General features: G+C 37.2%; 1 protein-coding gene across 6 annotated transcripts in view; it reads left to right on the top strand.

Annotated features, from left to right (window-relative positions):
* The window catches only part of SPIN1 (spindlin 1), a 65,255-nt gene extending 47,072 nt beyond the window's left edge, over positions 1-18,183 (top strand). For all 6 annotated transcript variants that reach the window (XM_048932216.1, XM_048932214.1, XM_048932218.1 and 3 more), the window contains 4 exons: positions 5,803-5,851; positions 10,907-11,160; positions 12,111-12,344; positions 14,332-18,183. In XM_048932216.1, coding sequence (XP_048788173.1) covers positions 5,803-5,851; positions 10,907-11,160; positions 12,111-12,344; positions 14,332-14,531 — 737 coding nt within the window. In that variant the 3' untranslated portion in view covers positions 14,532-18,183. The remainder of the gene's footprint in view (positions 1-5,802; positions 5,852-10,906; positions 11,161-12,110; positions 12,345-14,331) is intronic.
* The last annotated feature ends 1,964 nt before the right edge of the window (positions 18,184-20,147 follow it).

Below are 20,147 nucleotides of genomic sequence, written 5' to 3'. Positions count from 1 at the left end.
TATTTTAGCTATTATTTTTTAAAAGTAAGTAGTTTCAAAAACCTTTCTTAACAGGAAAAACAGCAGTCTGAGAATTTTTCATAGAATCATTGAATGGCCTGGGTTGAAAAGGACCTTAATAATCATCTAGTTTCAACCCCCCTGTCGTGGGCAGGATCACCAGCCACCAGACCAGGCTGCCCAGAGCCACATCCAGCCTGGTATTGAATGCCTCCAGGGATGGGGCATCCACAACATCCTTGAGCAACCTGTTCCAGTGCGCCACCACAATCTGTGTGAAAAACTTCCTCCTAATGCTTAACCTATGCCTCCCCTATCTTAGTGTAAAACTACTCTTCTTGTCCTATTACTATCAACCCATGTAAGCAGTAGTTCCCCCTCCTGTTTATATGCTCCCTTCAAGTACTGGAAGGCCACAATGAGGTCTTCCCGGAGCTAAACAAGCCCAGTTCCCTCAACCTTTCTTTATAGGAGAGGTGTTCCAGCCCTCTGATCATCTTAGTGGCCCTCCTCTGGACCCATTCCAAAAACTTTGCGTCTTTCTTGGGCTGGGGGGTCCAGGCCTGGATACAGTATCTAGATGGGGCCTTAAAAGAGCCGAGTAGAGAGGGACAATCACATCCCTCTCCCTGCTGGCCACCCCTTTTCTAATGCAGCCCGGAATACTGCTGACCTTCTGGGCTGCAAATGCACACTGCTGGCTCATGTCCAGTTTCTTATCCACCAGGACCCCCAAGTGCTTCTCTACAGAGCTATTCTCAAGGAGTTCTTCTATGTAAATAACTGAGATGGCACAGCTCAAGCACAACACCTTACACTTGGCCTTGTTGAACCTCATTAGGTTTTCATGGACCCACTTGTCCAGCCTGTCCAGGTCCCTCTGGATGGCTTTCCTTCCCTCCAGTGTATTGACCACACCACTCAGCTTAGTATTGTCTGCAGATTTGCTGAGAGTGCGCTCAATTCCATCGCCTTATGTCATTGATGAAGATGCTGAAGAGCACTGGTCCCAAGACCAGCCCTTGGGGGACAACACTTGTGACTGGGCTCCACCCAGAATGACTGATTACAACCCTGTGGCTGTGACCAGCCAAGTTCTTAATCCATCAAACAGTCCATCTTTCAAATCCTTACCTCTCCAATTTAGAGAGAAGGATGTGATGATGGACCATGTCAAGGGCATTGTAGAAGTCCAGGTAGACGGCATCCATCGCCCTTCTCCTATCCATTGATTCTGTCATTCCAACATAGAAGGCCACCAGATTGGTCAGGCAAGATCTGTCCTTAGTGAAATCATACTGGCTGTCTCAAATTACCTTTTTGTCTCATGTGTGCCTTAATATGGTAACAAGGAGGATCTGCCCCATGATAACCACCAGTGAAGACTGAGGCAAGATTGAGGACCTCAGCTTTTCCCAGGTCTAAGGAAGCCAGTTCTTTGTTCTCATTTATCAGAGGGGGGTGCAGTCTCCTTGACCTGTCTCCTCCTGCCTACTTACCTGTAAAACCCATTCTTGTTATTTTTCACCTCCTCTGCCAAATTCTACTTGGCTTTCCTAATCCTATCTCTACACATGCAGACAACATCTGTGTATTCTTCCCAAGCTACACAACCCTGCTTCCACTTCCTGTACATTTCTCACTTTTCCTTCAGTTTAAGCTGCATGTCCTTGCACAGCCATGTCGGTGGCCCACCGTCTCTACTTGTTTTCTTCTGCTGGGGGATGGTGAGCTGTTGTGCTTGCAGAAGGGTGTCCTTAAAGAGCTGCCAGTTCTGTTCTATTCCTACACCCTTAAAGACAGTTTCCCAAGGGATCCCATCCAGCAGTTCCTTGAGCAGCCAGAAGTTTGCTCTCCTGAAGTTCAGGGTCCTGACTCTGCTTTTTGCCAGGCCTGCATTCCTCAAGATCACAAACTCCACCAGGGCATGGTCACTACAGCCCAGGCTGCCTCCAATCTTAATCTCTCTAATGCTCTCCTCTGCATTGGTGAGCACCTGGTCCAGTAAGGCTTCACCTCAGGTTGGTCTGTCTAATACCTGGACCAGGAAGTTGTCCTCAGCAAACTCTGGGAATCTCTTGGATTGTCTGCCACTGTGCTGCCATCCCAGCTGATATCCAGGTGTTTGATATCCCCCGTCAGGACAAGAGCCTGTGAGTGTGACGCTTGCTGCAGTTGAAGCAAGAAGGCCTTGTCAGCATGCTCCTCCTGATCAGGTGGCCTGTAGTAGACCCCAAACGCCAGATGTCCTTTCTTGGACTAATCCCTGATTTTAACTGATAAGCTCTCAACCTTGTCATGGCTGTTACTCAGACACAGCTCTTCACAATCTATCCACTTCCTATTATAGAGTTTTTGTCTTACTACTGTTTTACCTAGGTGTATCCTTGCCTTCCTGTAGCTGAAAGATAATCAGGCAAGGAAATTTGTAAATTTTAACTATTAACAATACTGCAGTTGTTAAAGTAAGTTGTCTTCTACATGTGTGGGGACCCAGCCCCCCATCCCTGGGTATGTTAAGTCCAGGGAAGAGGAGGCTGACGGGAAACCTCACTGCAGCCTACAGCTTTCTCATGAGAGGTGTGGAGGGGCAGTGTTCTCTGGTGGCCAGCAGTAGAAGGGAAAGGCATGGAGCTGCCACAGGGAAAGTTCAGGCTGGATATCAAGAAAAACTTCTTTGCAGACAAAGTTGTTTTATTCCCACTCAGTGAGTTGTGAAGAAGATGAATGTTTGAAATTCCTCAAATAGTGATACTGTATGTTTGACAAGGGTTGCCAGAGCAACCTAGTCAGGTAGTGACTCAACGGAACCATACCAGACAAATTACTGAGCTTTCTAACAACTACTTTGAGGCAAAATTAGGTAATTTTCTACAGTAGTAGGCAACAGTTACTGAAGAAAAATGACTAAGAGGAGATAAAGGGAAAGACCAACAGACAGGGAGAAATTTCACCACTTAACATGGACCCAGGATTGTCTTGAGTCTTGATCTGTGAGTGGTGGATCAAAGGTAAATGTGCACATTCAACGTTATATACTGCATTAGTTAGACTGCCTTTGGAGTGGCAACTCACTTGAGTCTAGAGGATTCAGGAATTTTCAACAAGGGTCTCTGGAGTTCATGCACTCCCGCCTGTTAATATTGATGTTTTTCCCTCAGCTGATGGTCTTCAGCCTTAAGCAGAAGTAAGGATAACCCCTCTATCACTGTCTTTGCAGAATGAGGGTCCATAAATCTTTAAAGATTTTGACTCTAGTCATTTAGACCCTATTCTATATTCTCTCTGGGTGAGGATGTAACTAAGGGTGAATTACCATTGGGCTTGATAAACTCCATGGTAGGCCTTGTAGGTATGAAACCCTGGGAGTCAGCAAACTAGAACAAAGAACAAACTGTGATTAAAGAATAACAGGATGTTCTCTTTATGCTCTTCTGCTGATATGTACAGTTAATGTCATATTTAGGGAAATTGAGAAGCCTATTGTCTTACTGCTGTTGCTTGGTAGAATCTTAAGCCAATGAGCTGTTATTGGTAAATTACTGCTTTCTAATGAAGAATATATAAGAAGTATGTTGAGCACAGTAAAGAGGTTCATTCCTATACCATGATAATTCTGAAAGCTCGAACTGGGTAGCGCAACAATAGTTCTCTAGTCAACAAATTCCTCCTTAATCTCAGACAAGGGTGATCATGCACAAGAACAGGCTCCCTGGGGAAGTGGACCACGCTCACCAGAGTTCAGGAAGCATCTGGACAGTACTCTCAGACATATGGTCTGATTTTTAGGTGTCAAGCCAGGATTTGGACTTCATGATTCTTATAGACTCCTTCCAACTCATGGTGATTCTGCTGAGCTGTTTTAGCCAAAACCATTATCAATCAGTAATTTAAAACATGAAACATGTTAATGTTCTGATGATGCAGATCTTTTACTTTATGAGAAAACTTTTATTTTTTTTAGGATTTATAATTTTAGTAAAACACCCCCATACTTCTAATAAAATAAATTTTGTTTAATTAAGTATAAATTAAACATAGTCATCTCACATACAGAAGCAACTTTAGTTGCAGTCAGTTCCCAAGTTCTTCAGCGTTTGTAATCAAACTTTTGGTTATCTTTTGAAATTGTTATTTTCTCATTAAGTGTTCATACAAACGTGCTTAAAGTACAGTTCTAATTGTATAATCTCCTAAAAGTCTATATTGCTATATTTACTTTAGTATTTACCCATAAAGCTTGTTTTTGTAACCCAAACCTTTTAGATGTCATTAGAACTGGAAACACAAATCTGAGGATTTGATTCAAGCCTGAATGCTATAAACATAAGATGCAGTATTAATTCTGCCATTTGTTACTTTATATATCCTCTTTATTTTTCCACTTGAAAAAGCAAAAATAAGAATATTATGGAGACTGATGGTTAGGAGTACTTTTAGTGCTTGACTCTCTTGTATGATACTGCTATGACTTAGCATGACTTACCATACCCAAAGCTATGCTTGGAACATGTACATACTGTTAAATATAGAAAAATTGGTTTGTTTAGACTTGTAAAGAAACTTAATTAAATGTCTTTCTATAGGTGTTTATTTAAGCATTAATAGTCAAAATTCTGAGCATGTTTATACACATGGCTGTTTACAGATGCTAGTAAAACATGTCCAATTAGTTACACATTAGTTCATTGCTCTGACAAGGTTCTTTTGAGTACTGCCCTCAACAAGGTTTTGTTTTAATGCCCGCTTTATCCCTCTGAATGTATTTGATGTTAGATGGGATTTTCATTTAGCAGAGCAGTACATTGGTATGCTGAAATAACAGCACAATCATAATATGGCAGTTGCACTGTGATGGTGGCTGCGATGGTACGTTTCTCCTGGCAATTAGTCACCTCACTGCCTTTTGTTATCAGCTCTATAAAGCTCTCCCTGTGGCAGGCCAAAAGCTTCTTGACACTGTACTGCCAAGGAAATTTGAGGGCTCCCTGGCATGACTCTATAGACTTGGGTCTGTCAAACCTGTCTGAGATAGCAGATTTTATCAGGGCAGTTTGCAACTTTTGAGCATTCCCAACCACCATTAACCATCTGATATTTCTCATCCCCCATGCTCTCTTCCACTACCCTTAACCATAGCTGATAAGCAGTTGTCTGGCCCAGAAGACAGGATGAGGTCTGTTTCAGCGTTAGGCTTTATAAGAGCATACTTTTTTCTAATACTAAACTGTGAACTGTGAACTGTGAACTCCTCATCATAGTATTAGACATTTTTATTTATTCAGAAGGAATATATGAGTTGAAGCCGGCTTAGGAGACCTGCTCTCTTCATGCCTCCTTTTTTTTATTGCTTTTTTTTCTTATATTCTTCAGGCTGAATCACATCTATACTACCTCCATGTTGGTCTGATTAATTCAGCAAGACATTCATTTGCATTTTTTTTATTTGCATAAGAACAGACAGTTAAACAGTTAGTTGATTCACTTAACCGTTGTAGCTAGCTGGTCATCTCAACTGTTGTGGCCATTTTTCTAGAACATAGACCAGGTCCCAGTTAAGTGAAGTTCAGCTTTCTCTTTAACTATTGTAGCCATATCACACTTCAAGCTTATTTCTTATTTCTGTAAAGCCTTCTCCCATTGCAGGAGTACATTGATAATTCACAACATGACGTTTTTGGATTGTGTACATTTTAGTGCTCATAAGAGAAATTTTTATGTATAAGTTTTTTTAACATAGATTTTTGTGACGTTGTACACAGTCTTTATTTTTCAGTAATTCCATCATCATTTATATTGTAGGTCATGCAGGAGTCTCTGCCAGCATGATGAAGAAAAGAACTTCCCACAAGTAAGTTGTTAATATTTTTACAAAAATGCAGCTGTCTGTAACTGGAAGGATTGTTTTAGAAATATATCTGCATTGTTCCAATCACTTAGCTTCTGTAAAATTTAGGAAATAGCATTCCGTTTTTTGATTAGAGTCAGACTTCAGTTCTTTCTGGAGGGTGGTAGGAAAGAATAAGCCACTAAGGGAGTTTTAAGCATCATTTTTGAATGTTATTCTGAAATTATCTTATGACTACAATTTACAATTTCTCTGGGATTCAGAGAGAAGCAGTTGCAAGCCAGAAACCAGTCGCATGTACTCAGGGACCTCTGTTAATCTGGCAAAATGTTCATCTGTTGCTAACAATTCTAAAGCATACTTACTGGTAGACAAGTATGGAAATAACCTTAGAAATATTTTATCTTCCATTCACTAGAACTGTATTTTTGAAAAGGATTTTTCACTTTTCTGAAATAAAGGACATCTGAAGTATGTCTGTTAGAAGGCTGCTGTTCATATGTGTAGGATATCTTCTTATGCATTCTCATGACATGCATTATTTCCTGTACAAGATCTTTAATTAGCTACTGAATGTTGCTGAGTAGCTGTGAGAAAACAGTTAATACTCTGGTCATTATTGATCGGTGAGATGTATCTGACTGCATCTCTGATGGAGAAATCTAGGCTGCTTTAGCCTGAAATTTATTAAAAAGTTACTAGTTCCATTTTAAGTCTAAAGTCCTATTATAGTGGTTTATGACATGCACCAATCCAAAGCAGTTTGCCTACCAAGTGTGTTTTCAGTGACTTAACTTTTTTGAATGAATAATAATTGTTTCCCAGAGACAAAATTTTATGTAAAATTACTCTAATCCCTTCCACCAACTCATCATTATCCATTCTTATCTATCTTCATAGAAGGCAAAGACATAAGTTTATTTGTCTAGAGGCAGGTAGAGTTGGTTAAAACTTAATTTCTCTTGTTCTTTTTCAACCGCTCAGAGAAAGGAGTGTATGATGGGAAGACTATCAGAGGTGGGTTGCCTTTTGTACTTGAGGGTGGCTAGATTTGTCTTTACTGTTGTGTTGATATACAGTTTTTAAATACCTAAATAGGTTGTGCATTTGTTAGCATAAAGGCTATATAATACAATTTTGAGGAATTTAACTATCCAGCTTAGTTTTATGTTAAGTTAGCCTAGTTCAATTGTTTCTTGATCATTTAGTGAAGGTTTTATGTACCAAACGAAGATACGTGCTGTTCACTGACTTATCTGAGAGTAAGAGAGACTAGCGGAGAATTGTTTACACGTATAATTTACAGTAAGAAGATGAGATATGGATGATTCTGTAACAATGTGTGCTTATAATACTCTGAGCTGTTATAGTAGACAGTAAGTTAGTAATGCATACTTTGTTGTTGATGTAGTTATCATGACTTTTATATTCCTCATTTAATATAAAACAAGAGGAACCAGCCTTGGTATGTTAAGGCCATAGGGGAGACTTCATACATGCTATAGAATTTTTGTGGCAGAGGGCAGAGCCAAGAGTATGTAAGAGAGCATGAGTCAAGGAAGTGATCATATGAGCAGTGCGGATTACTCTTCTGAAGTCATCACTAAGTGGTAGTCAACTGTTGAGCCTTTTGGAAAGGATTCAGCCATGATTATAGTTCAGCATAAAGGCAGATCTTCCAGATGATGTCAGTGGGTAGTGACCATTGCTGTGAATATGAATCTGACCTCATTAGCATCAGATCAGTCAGTAGCCTCTCAGATCTCATTCTTTCTCCACTCTTGGTACTTAAGAAAAGAGTACAAGAAATGATGTACGTATCAATCCTTTCTTCTCCCCGCATTTCTTGTAGTTTGCAATTTGAGGATCTCAAGGTGCTGGCTGTACCTGCAGTTTAACTATCAGTGAACCTAGCCTTTTGAATTTCTGATCCCTCTTTAAACCAACTTGTAATCTTGGCTTCTGCAGCATCATAAGATTTTGCAACTGAATAGTGAGTTTTGAGTGAGTGCAGAAAGCTCTTCGTCTAACGTGCCTCATAGTCTGAATATTGTGAATAGTAGTTAATAAGAGTTTCATTGTCATTCTGCTATTGGTGGTAGTCTGTAATAAGATTGTAATAAGTTTGGGGTCCTATTTTTAATACTTCTTCATACTGTGAAAGCCTAAAATTATTTGGACCACTGTTGTGCTGCACTTACACCACTTACACAATTGCAGAGTTTTCTTGCCAGTTCTTTTGCAGCTGTGCTTTTTTTTTTTTTTCCCCTCCGAATGTTAGGGGCGTGGCTTTCTTTCATCCTTTGCTGTTTCTTTCCCTAGTTCTAACTCGTTTCTCTGAGAGCTGGAAAAAAATTATTTTTTCTCAAAACTTAATTAAATGGGCAACTACATACACTATTGGAAATTGCTATGCTCCTTTTATAAATACCAGTTTGTCTTGTAAGCACAGTCCTGAAATAATGGTTCTTAGCTGCCAGTTGTAAGTAGTTATGCAGTACACTGTTTTTCCTGACAGCACATGCAAAATGAAAGTTTGTATGAGGACCATCTAAGCATAATTTGAAGAAGTAGGAAGATTTCTTTCTGCGTGTGTAGTCTCACAAAGCTTCATTTTGATAATGAAGCCTTTTCATAACTAGGTTTTCTCTACCAGCTTAATGCCTTCAAGGTACGGAAGAGGATCTGAAACACACTGAGGATATGTCTGATGTGTTGAGAACTATTTCTAGGACTTGCTGGTTTTTTGTTTGTTTGACTCCATGTGTTGTATGTATCTAGAAAATTGATTGAGAATTAATTAATTTTCTTAATCTGAGAATCTGAGTGAAATTTTAGAAGAGAATTCTAATAGAGGTAAACACTTTGGGTCTTCTGGATATAGCATCTCAGAGGTTATGTATATTTTTATTACTTGGTGTATTACAGAAACAGCATACTATTAAGGTATTACTTGGGTTCATTACTTTTTGTCTTGGATGAAAATAAATTGGTAGCTGTTGCTTAAAAAGCTATACATTTGTTCTTACCACACATTCATATGTAAGAAAATATAAATTTTCCTTGGAAATTTACTAATTTAAAGATCTCATTTTTTACATTAAGAATACTGCAAATGAGAGTGAATGGCAGTTCAGTGGTAGAACAGCCTTCAAAAACAGCTTGATCTGGATGGTGTTTGACTACATTTGTAATGTTTTTTGCCCTCTCCAAGGCATTTTAAAAGGTAGTTACTAGTTTGAACTCACTTTTCCAGTATTTTTTCATCATATTATTTAGAATGACTGTGAAGCTTTTCACTTAATTGTTTCACTTTAAACGTTTCAGGGTGCTTTACAGGTAGAAAAATTGATATTGAAAAGTATCTTTAAACTTTTCAAGAATCAGATAACTAGCAGCATATACAAACATTAAAAACTGATGCTATTGTAACTTTCAGGGTTTTTTTTTAACTTTGTTTTATTCTGTCTTAAATAGAACTAAGATTCATTAGAACTAAGTAAACGTAAAACTCATTTCTGTTGTCTCATCTGAGTCATAATAAAGTATTACTGAAACCATTGTAATTTAAAAAAAAAAGAAACACTTGACCAAGAGTTTGAAAATGCGTTCTAGTGTCAGCATAAAATTAAAACCAACTGCAAGAAAGAGCCTTGTAGCTGATAGTTTATAATAATTTATACTCTCAGAAGTTAAGACTGCAAACACTGTAGCCTTATTTTGCTGAAAAAGTCAAATCACAGAAGGGGAATTTTGTTAAATTCAACTATTGAAGTATCTGCTAAGATCTTTTTCTGAAGGTGGAACAAGCTGATGAAATAGTAAGTTGATGAAATAATCATACGTCTCGTTTTTTATAGAATTTTGATTACATCTTCAGCATTACGCATTCTAGTTTCATATAGTGAATGCCTTATTCTGTAGGACGGAGATTTCACTGTTGTCTTCTTTGTATCTTTATCATACATACACTGCTCTGTGAGCTCTCATCAGCTTTCTCTACAGTTACTGCTGTCTTTAAGAAAAAAAATATGTTTTGTTTGCAACCTATTTTCATTCTTTAGATGTTACTTTTAAGAATATTATTTCATGTTTGCCATATAAATGAAGTATATAACAGGTAGTAATTAATCAAAACAATTATTTTTGTTTTAGTTGAGATTCACCATTATTTTGATGTGTCACCCCTCTAAATAAACATTTTAAGAATTAAAATGTATATTGTAAAATGCTAAAATATACATAGTACTAATTTCCCATCCCCAATATACTGTCATAATGTTTGTTTGTTTCTTCTATTTGTATTCAAATGGTCAGTTGGTGATTTTAATAACTTGCATGAAGCATTCAGTGCTTTGTCAGACAGCTTACGTGATTGCTGATCAGAACAACTGCTCAGACCAGAAGGAATTTTCATGCAACTTCCATGAAAACAAGAAGGGCAGAAAAATGTTAGTGCACTAAGAAGTATGCCTTCTATTGCCGTTACCATTACATACAATTTTAATGGTGTTGCAATAAAAAGGAATGCTAGAAGAATATTATTGCTGACATACCTTTAAAAATACTTTAACTCCAAAATAAGTGAAGAAGGAAGCAAAATATCTTTCAGATGAAAACACACGTTATAGGAGAAAAAATTCCTTAGAAGAATTTTAGTCACCTGCCAGTAATACTTCCACTCATTTCTTCATTCTGGTGTAAGGGACTTATGTTTACTATTCACAAGGGAGAGAAACAAGATAGTAAAGTTCTGTGAGGTAACTGTGCTTTGAGATGTGATCAGGTGAGTTGATAGTCAGCATAGTTCTTAAGCAAACTAGTTTTAGGTATACAATTACAAAGCTCTCATTAAAATGTTGTTGGGAGTAATCCACTACTCTTCAGTATGTTTTTGTTGGTTGTTTTTTCTTTTTTTTTTTTTCCAGCATAGCGTAATAAGCCTTATACTTTTATTTCGCTAAGATACACTGAGCTGCAGACAAAGTATACACTTCTTATCCAGAGTAGAATTTTGAATATGTGCTTATTTAATATTGTGTTTGTATCTGTGTACAGAAAGCACAGAAACAATGTGGGACCAAGCAAACCTATTTCTCAGCCACGAAGAAACATTGTAGGCTGCAGAATACAGCATGGATGGAAAGAAGGGAGTGGACCTGTAACACAGTGGAAGGGCACAGTTCTTGACCAAGTTCCTGTAAATCCCTCTCTTTATCTTATAAAGTATGATGGATTTGATTGTGTATATGGACTAGAGCTGCACAAGGATGAAAGAGTTTCTGCACTTGAAGTCCTTCCAGACAGAGTTGGTAAGTGTTTGGTTTTTTTTCCTAAATACACACATATAATTTGACACTTATTTTTGAATGTTTCCTGGCATCCCAGGAATGAAAAGATGAAATCTGATTACTTATATTTTATTAATTATTTTTTGTCATATGGCAGGTAATCTTAAACATTCTGTTTAAATTTTCTGATTTCACAAAGATCTGACAGTACCAGAGAATCCAGTAGGTTTTTTTTTTGTTTTGTTTTGTCTTGTCTTTAAATAGCATATAGTACATTCTGTGGTTAGAGTCTCACCATAGCAAGATTATGAAAAGTTAACTTTGCTTTTTCCACTAAAATTTAAACTCTAGGTGATCTTGGTTATGTTGTGTGTAGTATGTCTGGAAGTGATATTTTTCCTTCTGTACTTTACATAAGTATTTCTAATAACAGCAGGAAACATTTTCAATGACTTCAACTTCCTTAAACTGCTCTCTGTTTGACTTCTTTTTCTAGCTTTCCTGACCTACTCACTGCCCAATATCTAGCTAAAATACAAATAGTTTTCATTGCTGTGGCCTATGCTGGTATTGCATTACAGTGCATTATGAGTATTTGATCTTGAGCAAGGCATTCAAGGCCAGGCTTGATGTGGTTCTGGGCAGCCTGGTCTAGTAGTTGGCGACCTGCACGTAGCAGGGGAGTTGAAACTAGATGATCATTGTGGTCCTTTTCAACCCAGGCTATTCTGTGATGCTGTGATTCTATGATTCTATGATAAGAGCAATAAAATGATTTATTGTTTTAACAACACTAGTAAAATTCCGCATTTCTTCACTAAGTAAACTCTCTGGAATGGACAGTGTTTGCTTTGTATATGAATTGACTAACTTCAAATAAAATCTGTTCGTGAATCATGAAAAAAAACCTGCTTTTCACAGTGACATATAATTGTGCTGTTGAATGAACTCATGGAATGCTGTCATTGCAGCTTCATCTCGAATTAGTGATGCCCACCTGGCAGACACAATGATTGGCAAAGCTGTGGAACATATGTTTGAGACAGAAGATGGCTCAAAAGATGAATGGAGGGGGATGGTCTTGGCTCGAGCTCCTATTATGAACACGTGGTTTTATATTACCTATGAGAAAGATCCTGTCTTGTACATGTACCAACTCTTAGATGATTATAAAGAGGGTGACCTTCGCATTATGCCTGATTCAAGTAAGTAGGCCCATTAACATTTTTTTTTCCTCTGGAAAGTGTCATCTTTTTACATAAGTATTTGCCTGTGGTTTATTAATGGGCATGGGAGTTTGTTTTCATGGACATGACCTTTTATGAATGCAGTTCTGTTAATCTGAGAAATTCTGGGGGTGGTTTGATTATTCATCTGCTTAAAATCTGCTCACTCACTCTAGATACATTCTGGACATATTTGTAGACTGGGCTAGAACTGACTATGGATGCAATTCCAGATTTGATTATGGAGGATTTGGGTTGTACGGAGCTTGCATTTGGCAATGACACAGTTGAGATCCCCTGCTTAAGGAGTAAAGTAAATTTGTGGATGAACAGTTGGCTGATGTGTTGGGGTCAAGAAGTTGTAGTAAAGGTTGTAAGGGGTTACATTAGACTGTTGGGGTTCCCAAGGGTCAATTTTAGGGCCAGTTCTGTTCAGTGTTTTTATAAGTGATATGGACACAGTCAAAAAAGCATACTAAGTTTGCAGGTGATGTTAAAATAATTCTTATAACTATTGAAAAATTTCATTTTTAATCAGCAGAGGAGTATGCAGTAAGTAGTGGAAAGCTGTTTTCCATGATTATTCTTAACTTTGCTGAAGATATGTTCTTGCTACTACAGAAGAGGTTCTGTCTGGAGTTTTTATTAGAAACTCGACAAACCAGACGCTTTCCACTATTGTTCTTATATGGAAAGAGGTATCATAGCTCACAGAGGTTGTTTCTGATTTGTGTTTCTGAAGCAGTTTAATTTAGCTGTGGTAGGTCTTCAAAGTGGAAAACCTTTGAGTATTTTATTGGGGAAAAGAAGCACTTAAGCTATTGAAAATTCATTTTCTTTCACATGTTGCAGAATGAAGAAAAAAATGGTAGATTAGGGGAATATATTTTTCTTGTTTCTTGAAGTGAAAGTTTTGTGGCTTTTCCTACTAACATGAAGAATTTTCACAGAATAAATATTGTTCAGGAATATAGAATAGAGTAGAATTTGCGCTAGTGTTAAAGCTAAAACTTACCGGGACGATTCTTTTTATTTTCTCAAGCTTAGGTTGTTACTTGTCTTTGTGTATGTGAGGACACAAAAATGTAACTTCTTTTAAGCTTTTATTTTTGTAAGGGAAAAATACTTTACCGGTTTTGATACTAAAACTGTGTAAGTACTGCACAATTCTTTCTAATTAAAAGCTTATGTTTTGTCAACAAGTACTTCACATAAAACTGATTTTGAGAGAATGATAACTATTTGTGATGATGCATTTATGGAGGAACTATACATTTGCAGAGAAACTTCATAAAAGAAATAGAGAAAGAATGTGGGTTTTTTGGTGAGGCTAGCTTCCCGTTCTCCAGTACACTGCTATTACTGCTTATTGTATTTGTTCTGTAATTTACTTGTTTTTTTGCATCAACGCGTGGCATAGACACTGTCAAAAAATACAAGGCTACTTCTGGGTAGATTTTGCTAGCCAAGCAAATAATATGGTTAGACTTCAGTAATGATACCTATTGCAACATCAAATCAAAAGCTCTAACAAAGAGGTTACTTGTAGTAGACATCTTGGAGGTGTGCTTGTTGCATATACTCAAACATCGCATAATGTGTGTATAGGGGGTAGATGGGGCTGCTGATGAGATCCAGTCTTATTCCTGCTGGTAGATTAAATTCGGTAATCCACAAACATTTTTGATAACATGTATGTAAACGTTTTTGATTAAAGATTAAACAATCAAAAGTGCTGTTTTTGACTTTGTAAAATTGAACTGTTGTATTATTGGTGGGCTAAAAAAATATGCAACTGTACATTTCAGAAGTACACTGATTATTAAATGTTTGTGTAAACAAAACAGCATACTATGTATTTAAAAGTTCTGATAGTTTCTTACTGGTTTTGCAGATGAGTTTGATGTTATTTTCCATACTGAAATTCCATCCATGCCTACCAAAGTATACTGGTTTTTTGTTACAGATGATTCACCTCCTGCAGAACGGGAACCAGGTGAAGTTGTGGACAGCCTGGTAGGCAAACAAGTGGAATATGCCAAAGAAGATGGCTCAAAACGGACTGGCATGGTCATTCATCAAGTTGAAGCCAAACCATCTGTCTATTTCATCAAGTTTGATGATGATTTCCATATTTATGTCTACGATTTGGTGAAGACATCCTAGACATCATTGTGAACTCTGCCAAATTTGTGGAACTATTAAATGTAAAATTTGTAGACACAAAGACTTGACTGCTTTCCAGTTTAATGAAAGCTTAAATGTCCCTGCGAACCCACAATCTCTGCCAGCAAAACTGTTTTGTTCTGAATAATAGGAAAAAAATTATGTGAACATGATACATTTTGTGTAAGAGAACTCCTTTTCTTGGAGGAAGTCAGTATATCTCAACAGGAGGAAGTTAAGAGCAAAAAACAGCTGCAAATTCAGGCTGTGTAAATTTGATCCAGTATTGTAGTCCTTAATCTAAATTTTTTTCATAGATTTTAACTTTCTTCAACTTTGCACTCACCTCATGCAAGTGTAGTTTGATATTTTGATATACCTTCTTTTATAACATTAAATTTAATTTCTTGGCTACTGGCAGTCCTTGTTTTCAGGGTTGGGACAGAATTGGTGTTCATTCAAAACTGAATGGTTTGAATGATTTGTTCTGCATTAAGGAGTGCCTAACCCAAGTAACACCAATCTGCTGTGTTTCTACACTTTATTTTAAATATAGCTTCTTAAGAATTTGCAGTACATGGAAATACTTGTGCATTTTTAGTAGTCATATGGCTGTAGAATATCAAGTGTTTGACTTGCGCACCTTTCAGTGAAAAGTCTTAAAACTACAAAATATATTTAATCTGTATAACCAGTTAACTAGAAAATGCAAGGTTAATAGCCCGTATTTACAAGTTGTAGGAACCAGTAACATACAAGCAACAAGGCTGCCTTCAGTCCTAAATGTTGTACTTTTTTATTTGTTCATTACACTCTCTTAGCAAAACACAAGTTCTTGGTGCCACAAGTTTAACAGTATATATATATATATATATATATATATATATATATATATATGCTACTTCAGAAGACTTTAGACTACGCATTGGCAATCAGTAGTCTCTCATCTAATACCAAAATCTAGCAACCTGAATGTGTGGATTAGATGCCTAACAATGGCCATATTTTTACGTGGTAAATACAGTCTCAAGGGGGAGGGTACAGGAATCATTTTTTATGAAGACAATTGTAGAGAAGGAAAGGCATTTGTTGCCTTCTGCTCAGTCTGTTGCATTCTGTCATTTGCTTGATTTTGTTGTTGTTGTTGTTTTGCTTTCCTCTTTGATTTTTTTTTGTTTGTTTCTAACCATTTTGATTCAAAAAGGCACCTTCCCAACGTAATCTTTTTCTGGCTTTTCTACATCAGGAGTGTCCAGACAAATCTACAGCTTAAATCTGTTGTTGCCTTTTGTGGTGTAGATTGTACTTACTTTGAGATACGCTGTTACTTGAATTTCATTCTGTGAACACTACAGTTCTGCATGCCAGTGGTGTGCTGTCTCATGGAAGCTATAGGCAGTCTCAGTGGTTCAGCCGTCTGCATTAGATTGTGGAAGTACCTAGCAGCCCACAGCAGCAAAATCCTTTCACAGTGGTAATCTTGCAGGATAGTTGCAAATGAAGATTAGGGTTGTTGGTGGGGTGTTTGGTTTTTTTGTTTTGTTTTGTTTGTTTGTTTAGGTTTTTTTGTTTTGTTTTGTTTTTGTTCTTGTAAGTGTGGCAGCTTTTGAAAGCATAGGAATGGCAACAACGACCAGCACAGCAACAAAATTGTCATGTTACACAAAGGCGGAGCTCTGCAAGTTTCAAAGAACTGCTTCATGAAAGTGCAGTTTTGTGAAGACAGCGCTGTTGATGGAACATGCACTCTGAAATCCACCCTCATGCGATTAGTGGAAGGATGCAGGAGATATGCTGTTAATCAGAGATCAGAAGTCTGTGTGATCTCAGATTTGGGTATACCGAAGACTCGGTGGTTTAAGCCCCTTTCTGTCCATTTTTTTGCTTGATTTCATATTTTAGCCTTAAGGCTCGTGCCTCATTATGCTGTTGAATTGTAATAAATACTTACCATATAAATATGATACCTTAATTCTTTGTCCATTGCTATTATATTGCATTATGTCCGGTTATTTCACCATGGGCAACCAAAGGCAGGCTATTGTCCTATAGTGAATAGCTTCTCAATGCAGTCCTTAAGCACTAGGTACCTGAGTAAATGTTCCTTGTGTTTTGAACAAAGTGAGCAGATTTGCAATACAGCGTTTTCATCCTGCAGATCTGTTATATGTGTTTTCTATTGACTCTTAAGAGTCCTGCATGTAAATCTCAAAGCTGAGCCTGGCTCCATGAGCCCAAGTTGATATTTCTGGCACAAGAATGAGTGAGTGTATTTATGACACACAAATAACTTAGTACACTGATTTTGGGGCTATACATCTGAGGAATGTGTTTGTTTTGAAAGATCTGAGGTTTAGATCTACGAGAAAACTTCTAGCATTAGGCTTGCATTTGTGGGTTGTCTGCAAGCCACTTTAATACACCACATATTCTGCCAATTAGAGTACAATCTATAAACTGTAAATTTTATGGTTGTTTTTAGATGTCCCCATTGGCTATTGTGTGGGTATTTCTTTTCATTTTTTCTTCTTTCCTTTTTCTTTCTTTGTTTTTTTTTCCAGTAGCTTAAACCACCTTTTCGGGACTTGAGACTAATTCCACTCCCTGCCCATCTTCTTTGGGCTTTGTTTTAGGCTCATGTTTCAGATCTGCATGCAGTGCTTGCATTACCCTGGTAACTAAATGTTGGTTCCTTGTTCTAGGGGTTCAACATTACTTTCCAAAATTACATAGGGCCTGTGATGGCACAGGCTATGGATCTTTGTATAAAAGTTATTGGCCTTTCACATTTACCTGCTGTAGTACTGTTGTATATTGTGTGTGTGTGCGTGTGTGATGTCAGGCTGCCATGTAGAACTTTTTAAAAGGAAAAAAAGTTAAATGCAGACCATCATTTTTTGCATGCTTAGAGGGTTAGAACGTTCAATGTAACAAACTAAAGTTGCATGTTAAAAATGTTTAGGTTTTGGTTTTGTTCTGTTTTTATTTTGTGTTCAGTTTTTGTGAGTTTGCTTATTGTGCTGTTTTAATGGTTGTTAGTAGGATTAAATGCACCGGTGAGACAAGCATAGTGCCAACAGAAGGTAATTTTTCCAGTTGTATGTGTCATACAGCATTTAAAAGGACCGTGTATTCTGTTAACAAATAAATAAAGTCACACCTAATCAGTAAAACACTGCATTTTTCTTTTGAGTGCCAAACCTTAAACTAAGTTGAAATGAAGTAGGGGAAAACTCCTTTTTATTGAAACAGGTAGATAATTTAATTTTTAAAAAGAATTAAAAATGAAGTCTTTGTCTTCAGAAAATTAATTAGTTACTTATGGGAAAAGAATGACAGTAAAAACAGTTTCTGGTTCCTTGAAAATGCTGTGTTTTTTGTATTTTACATCATTAGTGCAATTTGGATGGTTCTTGGTATGTGTATAGTTCAAAGGTCTTCGTGTTCACATTTTAAAACTAGATAATGACTTCATCTTTAGAGCTTGGTTTCATTATTTTTATTTTATTTTGAACAATGTAGACAGTTCTCTGTTCTCTGCATTTAGAAGTATAAACACTTTAAATCTGTTACTTAATTCTGTAAGTAATTTTTATAATTATGATGTAACTCTATCCTTAAAACATTTAAAATAAACCCTTTATGTGCAACATATGACTGTAAACTCTGTTCTCATGAACAAAACGTAGCGATGTGTTTTCAGATTGTGAAAAAGTAGTTTTTTAAAGTTTTCTAATCAGTACTGAGCAATGTATGCTGATATAATACCTTACAAAATAGGATTACTTGCAAAGCTAAATCTTTATTTGACAAAGGTGAAGCGTAGTGTTTAAATCATATTCCACCAAACACAGAAAAATTCCCTTTCAGAAGGGGATCACACAGTGCTCTTGTGAAGAGGCATTTATTTCCAGAGCACACAAAGGAGTAATTCAGTGGTGGGAAAATGGAGAAGCATTTGGTAATTGTTAGGTGATAAGTTTGTGTACTTTGACTTACTTTGTTTAATTTTTGTTGTCGTTGGTTTTGTTTTTTAATTACTAAGAAGATCCAAAGCAGATCAGTCAATTAGTAAATAACATCATGATGCTGCAAATTTTCTTAAGCTATAGGAGCTTTTCACACTACTATATGAAGACTTCATTCTTTTATGTTAGTAAAGATAAATTACCAAAGCAGACCATCCATGTTGTATCTTTACTTTATTCATCCCTCTGAGTGGAAAGTATTGAACAGATACCTTGAAATACATGTTTTGTCACCAAATTTAGAAAGCTCATTAAATGTAGGCTGAAGATCTGTGTGTAGCATACTAGCATGCAGTTCAGATGAATACCCAAGCCTCTTCTATTCACTTAGTTTTCTCCTTTTTATTATATGCTGTTGCATGAAAGACTGGTCCATCCAATGTATACCTCTGCCAGTTAGGAGGATCTAAGACTGCTTAGCAGAAGCATCACATTCATGGACTAAGTATGAATCTGCATGAGCTGCCTACATTACATTGTGGTATAAAATATATAAATACTTTGACCATCGCCTGAACTTGTTTTGTATTGCAGCTGCTGAACCAACCTCAGTTTTGAAGTATGTTTTCATTGAGGAGAATTTAAACAAAATCTTTTTTAAACAAAGACATTTAAATTCTCCATGCTATAGTAATGAAAATTCCCCTTAAATTTTGCATGATTAGGAGGCTACTTACAAGTGTTGGAAATATCCAAATAATTTTGTCAGGACAGTATCTCTGATAAAAGCAGATTTTATTCACAATTGCAATGGTGAGCATCCCGCATGCAGGAGTGCCTCTATGGAGGCAGTAGTGCAGCTCTTGTACCTTGTCTCCCTCACGCCTTCCCCCTCCCCTGTTTTCCCATTGGCTGGGTATTCCACTCATACAAAGATTTACAGTTGTTAATTACATTCTGACACTTGCTGATCCATGTGCTGTCCTGTGCCAGTCAGTCACCATCCTGCTTTTTACAAGATGTCTCAGTACTTTCTTATCATGTTGATACGCTGATTCTCTCCAAGGCTTCTTCCATTCTGTGCAGAGGATGCTTCCTATGTTAAACAAAGAGCATCGAGGGGGTGATGCCAGGCCTTCTGGATGCCTCTTCAGGCGCTTCCTTGGGCATGCCATGACTTGTTCTCTGGCTTGATCAATCTCATCAGGATATTCTCGCCTTGTGTATGACAAAATATTACATATATTCATGCTGACTGGACATAAATTGTTGCTAGCTATACAAGTATATTGCTTATTATTTAACTACTCCTCCTTAAATTTTCTATTGCTTGGGTCTTGTCTGTCCAGCACCAAATATTAGTTAGGCTCAGAGGTATTTCAGAAGGCTGGACAGGCAGGAGCTGCAGTCTTTGTGCCTATAACCTACTCCATCTACCTAACTTCTATGATTATAAATTACTTCACCTACATACTGAGCATGCATTCCTGGGGAAGGTTCATCTAAAGGATAAGTGACGAAAACTACCAGAGAGCCCTGAAAAGAACTGCAGAGACTTGTTCTAATTCAGAAACAACATTTGATTCTCACACAAGCAATTCCAATGTGAGTGCCTTGAAAATTGTAATGACAACAGAATCATTAAGGT

Source organism: Lagopus muta, chromosome Z (genome assembly GCF_023343835.1).
Source record: "Lagopus muta isolate bLagMut1 chromosome Z, bLagMut1 primary, whole genome shotgun sequence".
NCBI lineage: Eukaryota > Metazoa > Chordata > Aves > Galliformes > Phasianidae > Lagopus > Lagopus muta.
The sequence above is the reverse complement of the archived record's forward strand: the minus strand, read 5'-3'. Positions and strand labels throughout refer to the sequence as shown.